The sequence below is a fragment of the Pinus tabuliformis genome, chromosome 9, assembly GCF_031772625.1.
Source record: "Pinus tabuliformis cultivar Carrire ecotype Pingquan chromosome 9, CPIR1, whole genome shotgun sequence".
Classification (NCBI taxonomy): domain Eukaryota; kingdom Viridiplantae; phylum Streptophyta; class Pinopsida; order Pinales; family Pinaceae; genus Pinus; species Pinus tabuliformis.
Window position 1 is genome coordinate 1,215,312,297 of NC_142307.1, and position 7,891 is coordinate 1,215,320,187.

Sequence of the window (7,891 nt, forward strand, 5' to 3'; positions counted from 1 at the left end):
AACCTCCTCCTCAATATATGAGGAATATGGATCTATATATAGTCAACCTTTTGGCTTAGTTGTCGTCCTCTTCTTCTTTTTTGGATTCATTTTGATTTGGGGACATATCTTATGTAAATGGCTAGTCTGAAAATGTTCCTGATATTAAAAGTTGTGTTCTCATAATCTAAAACATGGCTCTAGTAGAAGTCTTGATGTTTCATTTCTATATGTCCAGGAAGACCTTTACTGAGATCCATATCTATACATATTTTGGCGAATGTAAAGATACCTTTCTCTATCCTTTCATTGTCCATCTTCTTGAATTTCCCAAGTTTGTTCCTAATATCCTCAATGACCTTTGAATGCTAGAAGGGTAGGGGAAGATTTAGGAGTCTCACCCAAATCAGCATAAAAGAAACCAACATAGTAGTGGCATCAAATTCTAGGAACCATGGCGTAATAAAAAGGCCTGCATTACCTCAAAACCATGGTCCATCATTTAGTACAATGTCAATTTATTTTTGTGTGTCAAATTGTACAATGAAAAATCCTTTAGAGCATAAATAAGTGTCACAACTGAGCATCCAAAAGGTTAAAATCCATTGATGGAGAGCCTTTGGCTTAGGCCAAAAACCATTAAATCTACAAATGACGACCTTTGACTTGAGAGCAAAGGAGAGGGTGGTTACCTTGAGATGTTTTATTTCCATGACGAGATCAACAAAAGAAAATATTTTAAACTCAATAACAATAACTTAAAATTTATTTCAATTAAGTAAATTAATAGTGAAATTGAAATTGGATATTGAGAAAAAGAATAAATCTATATATTAATTTGTAATGCAGTTATTAATTACATAACCAACAAGATTCAATTCTAAAGTTTGGATTCCATCAATTCAATCAACAATTGTGATTACCATAAAATGCAACATGCAAAATGCACTTATGAATTTGTTAAAGGCCAACAAGTTTCTTAAATTGCATTCCCTTTCCATAAACAAACCTATGCAATAGAGTGAAGAAATCCTTAAAATTTGAAATGCTGAAATAAACTCATAGAAGAAAATAACTACACACCAACATCCACCAAAAAACACCAAGTAGTGGCCAAGGATAAACAATAGTATTGGGAAACAATTTCATGGACAAGACTATCCTCCAAACTAGTACCTCAATCAAAGATTGAGAGCCCTTAGTCCTCAATGAATAAGGATATAACAACTTAAAAAATACCACATTCCCATTGCAATTTCAATTTTAGTGTAGTGCTCGTACCTACCTCTTTAACTCCCTCAATGATACCAAAAACTTTCACAAGGACCATGGGGAAACAAATTAAAAAATGGAGCCCCTTAACCAATCTTCCCTCCTTCATAAGAACCCCAATTCATGCACATAATTTGAACATAGAAATGATATTTTATTTGTATGAGTGCATCCATTTGTCATCCACATGTAAGCCCACTCACTAATCACCCCCTCCCCCATTTGTTAGTTTAATTAATCTTACATTGAATTTTCACATTTTATTAGTACTTATTAGCTATAAATATCTTTTCTTTTTCATGCAAACACTAACTTCCTTTAGTCATGCCTAAAAATCATACAGACAACCACTAATACACTAGTATTGGTGTGCATATAAGGGAGTTACTTATGTGACTATCATGGGTAAATCTTGCAAATTCTATCATAAATAAACATAATGAACCTTATATTTCTACATTATCTTATTTATGTTTTTAATCCTTGTGTAGTATGCAATTACACATCAAATCATGTCACTCACTAGGTTCACCATGTTCCTTATCTTTCATAGTACTTATGAATCATACTGTTCACCACCACAAAGTTATCCCATTTGGCCCCTCCAAAATTGTCATGTTTGTCATGGCATGGGCCCCTCTTTTCTATCTACTATACAATTTATCCATCATGGTGTAACTATTGTAGGCATTGAAATTTACCATCACAAACTTGAAGAGTATGAATATAACTCCAACCATCTCCTCGAGTTTTGGCATTAGGGTTCTCTAGTCCCTAGGAGTCTTAAATGGATAACCCAAATCCCTCCACACCTCTAATCAAGGATTCAACCTGAAGCATCATAATTGCTTCATCACAACTCCATCCATTAGTAAACGTGATATTTCCCAAACTTTTGGCCTTAGAGGAAAAATAACAATTGGTATAGTGTCATTAGTGATTGTGTTGCCCCTAGCACATATAATGATGCTTATGTGCAAAATTTTCTTTCTTGGGTATATGTTTCAACAATATATTTGATGCGCCATTCCTCCTAGCATGAGTGGCTTTCCTACATTTCGTTTCCCAACCCCATTATTAAAACACAACCATTAGAGAAGTTTTGAGGTCTAAAAGGGGCCTCTTAAGGAATATTATAAAATAATAGTGGAAATAATAAAATAAGATTAGATTACATCATCAAATTTTAGAGGGAAAAAAAAAACTACTTTTTCAACTTATCTCCCTATGGTTTTACTCAAATTTTGAGCGACAACACTTTTTGGATGCATAATCTAATTCCTCATCTAGGGATTACCCATGTATTCAATGGAACCTGCTACACAAAATGAGAGATACATGAAAATCATGATTACAATCACACTTTTCATATATTTCTCATTTTTCATGTAGCAGGGTCCATCGAAAGTATGAACCATGAGTACTCCTTGGATGAGTAACTAAATTCTTCATCCAACGAGTGCTCCCACTTGAAAGTTGAATAAAATTAAGGGAGATAAGTTGAAAATATGAGTTGAAAAAGTAGTTTTTTTTAATTTTTTTACCTTTTTACTCCAAAAATGGTGAATCACCCCCATGGTTTACATCATCATCTTGAATACTATTGGTTCTTATAAAGTTGATTTTGTTTGTACATTTTTTTAGGCCATTTTAGACCTCAAAATTTCTCTAATGATTAGTGGTAATATGTATCCGATTACCATATGTAACTAACATAACACATCACCCTATCAATTGTATGCCAACATTAGTATCATAGCATCATTATAAGTAGCATGAAACTATGTAACAGCATGAAATACACCTATCATGATATTCAATGCATTACGTAATGCAGAAACATAAAGTGGAAAATGCATGAACACATAACAAATTTTTATCATCTCTAATGCCATATTAAAAGGCCATCCAAAAATATCAATTTGGTATTTAGGTTAGTTCATTCTAAGTTCACTATTATAGGGATGAGATAGTATAAATAGGATGTTGTAGAGGCATATAGCAATGTGACCTATTCCATATTGTGGTAGACTCCATGAATAGGGGTATGAGAAGTACATTATGCAAATAAACATAGTCCATTATCACTCCATGAGCAAGAGGAAAATAATAATCTAGGACTAAGGGAAGGAAGAAACAAGGTCTTTGATGTCAATTCACGGGGGGAAGCAATAGGGAATGACATCCTAATTCATGTCTCTACTTTTTCTATTAGGGAACATTACAACCCATCTCCACCTTCCTCCAAAGGTTATTTCATCACCCCTCACCCCCTCAACAACATTGTGGAAAACGTAGGTGACTCATCCTCTGCTTTTCGTTAGGCCAAAGTGTGGGTGGCTACCAAGGGACGCACAACTTGATGCTAATGGATATGTACAATTCATTTAATTCTTAATATGGAGTTCAACAACAATGATTGAAAGTAAAAAATTTCTTATTTTTAAAGCATTTAAAGGGGGTATTGTTGAGTATGTGGGATCTTTGTAGTTCTTTTCATGGTCAATGTGGAGTGTTGACACATGGTATATTAAGAACAATGGTAGATCCATCTTAACGGCTAATCTATCATGCACCGAATTGGATTATCCATCTTAACCCCTAATCTATCATGCATTAAATGGGATTATCCATCTTAACCCCTGATCTATTATGCATCAAATGAGATCAAAATTTGAAGAAATGTTTGCACTTTTAAGGATTTGAACCCTCATGCCTAGGGAAATGGAAGCACAATTTTGGTGTGTGTGATCATATTTGGTTATTAAGATTATTGGTCATTATTAGGTAGAGTTATAGTCTCCATAGAAGAAGTCTATTCTTAGTTTGTAGGATGTTGAGGTCTAGTTGGATGTGAGAGATTCTCTCAACTAGTTTGCTTCCTATATTGGTGTGTGGTTGAGATATTCCCTCAATAAATAAACTATATGTCTAAGATTATTTTCCTATCTTGAGACAAAGCTTCTTGCATTTATATTTGTATTATTACATTGATGTTATTAGAGTGCTCAACACAATTTTGGTGTGAAATAAAGGTCTACTCTTCCACATGTTAACATGTGCACGGTGGTTAAAATATTTTAATGGTGTGTGGTTAGTATGAGGGAGATGTGAAATTCCTTCCATGCTCAACATGGAGTTGACATGTGGTACATTAAGAACTAGTCTAGATCCATCTTAACTAAGAACCTATCATGCATAGAGAGGGATATAAAATGGAGGAAAGGTACTCAAATTTAGGGTTTTTCTCCTCTACCATGGCATGAGGGGGATCAAAATTTGCATATAGGCTTTCGCCCTGGATTTGATCCCTTTTAGCACATGATAAATCCAAAGTTAAGATGTATCTTTAAAACATTTGAATGATGATTTGCTCAGTATGAGGAAGATGCGTAATTCCTATGATGGTTAACATGGAGTTGACCATTGGTAAATTAAAAGTATAAATCTATCTTAACTCTATGTCTAGCATATGTTACAAGGGATAAAAAATTGAGGAAATATTGATTTCTATAGAGACTTGATCCCTAGTGCATGGTGATTAAAACATTTGGATAGTGTGTTTCTCACTATGTGCTCAACATGGAGTTAACATGTGGCATATTAAGAATCAACATAGATAATCTTGACTTTGAATCTATCATGCAACTAGAAAAAAAAAAAAAAATTGTACCTTAAAAAATATAATTCTTCTAAATCTAAAAACAAAATAGATGAACACTAATTCTTATTTTAGAAATAAAATAAATGATAAATAATTCTTATTGCATTGAAAAAAAGTGATAAAGAAATAAGTATTTTCGACTAATTTAATAAAATTCCCTATCCTCTATTTTCTAAATAAATACCTATCATATAAAATAAAGTAGTAATGTAAAACATGGTTTTATAGATAAATATATTTGAAATAAAATAATAATACATTTTTTATAACTTTTAAATTGCTTCTACTCCTATACAACTTATCATCTTTATATTTAGTATTTCACATCCATTCTAACAAAGACAAAAGAACGCATCAATAATATAAGAGGGTGAAGTTAATCATCTTGGTACCTTTTTTTATCATCGAATCTCCTTTTATCTTATTTTTATTTCATATTAATTATTAAAAACAAAAATAATTATCAATCAGCATCATCCTTATATTAACCGGAATAATCTTTATGCTAATAAATTCAATAATATCAATTTAATCATAACCGGAATTATATTTTTTCCAGCTACTTTGATATATATACACACTCCACAAACTACTTTCATACAGTGATAATCTTCTGTATTAAAACAGGAATTATATTTTTTCCCAGCGTACTTAATAAAGTGCTTTAAAATTCATATATATACACACACTCCACAAACTACTTTTATACATATTTGTATAAACGATGTAGTTAAACCTCCTTTTGCAATTAGTCTTGTCTACTTGGCCACAATTTTTGTCAACAATTCTGGTCGTGAGAAAAAATAATATTAAAAAAATTTAGAAAAATTTAAATTAATTTTTATTTTAGAATTAAGTATCAAGAGTTTTGGCAATGCATTATATTAGATATCATTTTTTAGATTGAAATGCTTCAAATAAATTATTTATTTATGATTATTTTTATAAGAAGTAGTTCTAACTAACTAATTTCTTTCTTGTGATTTTTGAATAGCCAGCTTATCACTTATTACATGCTTTGATGCTCATAGGGCTGAAGAAGGTGATGCCCATAGGGGTGAAGAAGTAGGATTGAAACTAGTGAAATTAATCACACATAGCATCAATCATCACTTCGGAGCTTGTACCCAGTAACCAAGACTTCCCAAAAAATCACCCATCCCAAATCTCTTCTGACTCAAACTGTGAAATTTTAGCCACAATCAAACTCATAAATTTTGAAACGTTTAAAATCCTAAAACTTAACCATTATAAGAGAGGTTTCCATTATTTTAGAGATGAAATATGTCCTTATTACACTACTGCTTTCAATAAAATGTAGGTCGAAACTCACCGCCATTGGAAACACATTGTGATATCTAGAAGGGCTGCAATTAAATTTTCTCCAATCAAACTCCTAGCTGTTGTATAAGAAGCGTCAATGAACTTTCCGAAGTAGAATAAATAAAATTACATTCAGAGAAAAGTGCAAGTAGAAATCCTTTGCAAATTATTTGATTATTACGCAAGTAATATATGGTATCCCAAAATGCAACATTCAGATCAGATCAGCGACGTTTCAACAATCCCTATAATCCCTACCTCGGAAATAATCGCAACTCCAACTCTACAGGGGCATGGGCTTCTGCATCTGCATCCACATCCTTGTTGTTTAACTCACCTACGCGATCGTGCGAACATCCAGCGGGCGTATCAGCAATTATATCCAAAAAACTTCTCGTTTTCAAACGGGCATTACCGATTTGAACACTGTCTCCTCTTCCTTTACAGTTTTCTTCCATAGAACCCACGGGTACTGCTGCTGCACCCATATTATTATCAGTGTTCTTTTCTATAGTTGCAGCACAACTTAAATCTGTTTGTGCAGACAAGGGATTTATATTAAAGTCCTCCCATTGGAATGAGGGTTTCCAGGGGGAGCTACTGCTTTTACAAGGAGCCAGGGTAACAAAATCTGAGCCTTGTGCATGTTGCTGAATGCCTGGCATGATATTCACGCCTTCTGCAATACCTGCACTGCAATTCCTACTGCGCTTTCCATGCAAATGTTTCTTCATTTCTTCGATTCTCGTCAACAAACGCAGAAATTCTTCCACGCCCTCTTCACTGTCCAAGGTTCTGCGGGCGCGTTTACCAGTGCCCATTTCTTCTTCTTCTTCTGATGGCTTTGAAACACATCCTGCTGGTTCCCGCAGCATCCAATTCGGAATCTTGGAATTCATGTCGACAGAGAGTACTAGTAAATGGAAGCAATTTGCTCTGACCGTTCTCTGTCTGTAAAAATGCTGCAATTTTTCTAGTAGGCCAATGAGCTACGGCAAATAATGAAGTTGAATCCCACACAAAATAAACCAGAGAGTCCTATTTAGGCAACAAATTAGGTTTGGAAATGATGCGACGTGACCGCCATTTGCAAAGATAATTGTGCGCTCACCTTCTGAACACGTAATTGTAATCGTCTGCGGGATAGCAATGCACACGTATCAAAGCGTTCGGTAGCCTCCGGCCCATTCTTCATTAATGCCATCAATGGATTTTCTGTGTTTGGACCGCGTTTTAAAAGGATTGGGACAGAAGGAAAGAAATGGTCAACGAAAAATAAAGGGTGGGCACTGGGCAGCGTGTTTTAGGGTGCAGCCTGACATCTCGCCCTTTGGCTCCAACATTCCGTCCCCATCGAAATTTCCGCGTCGGCTAAGTTGATGTCATACTGATCACATTCAGACCGTCCTTACTGCTTGTGGCCATGTCCAACTGAACCCTAATGACGTCCACTGTATAGCACATGCTTAGGCTGTACAGCCGGAAATTTGACGGTGGGAAATTAAATATCAATGGGTGGTGTCGGTGAACCAGAACTAAATGTCGGTTGTGATCTTTTTCAATTTATGAACATGTCGGTTGTGGTCTTTGCGAATTTATGATGAAGAATGACGATTTTTCCTCCTTAACTGCTACATCCTTTTCTTTATTTTT

At 34.3% G+C, this 7,891-nt stretch overlaps 1 protein-coding gene across 1 annotated transcript; it reads right to left on the bottom strand.

The window, feature by feature from the left end:
* Positions 1 to 6,264: 6,264 nt before the first annotated feature.
* On the bottom strand, positions 6,265 to 7,461 carry LOC149152914 (uncharacterized). The gene has a single exon (XM_089439940.1). The coding sequence runs from the start codon at positions 7,135 to 7,137 to the stop codon at positions 6,493 to 6,495; it is 645 nt and encodes a 214-aa protein (XP_089296066.1). The 5' UTR covers positions 7,138 to 7,461; the 3' UTR covers positions 6,265 to 6,492.
* Between the last annotated feature and the right edge of the window lie 430 nt (positions 7,462 to 7,891).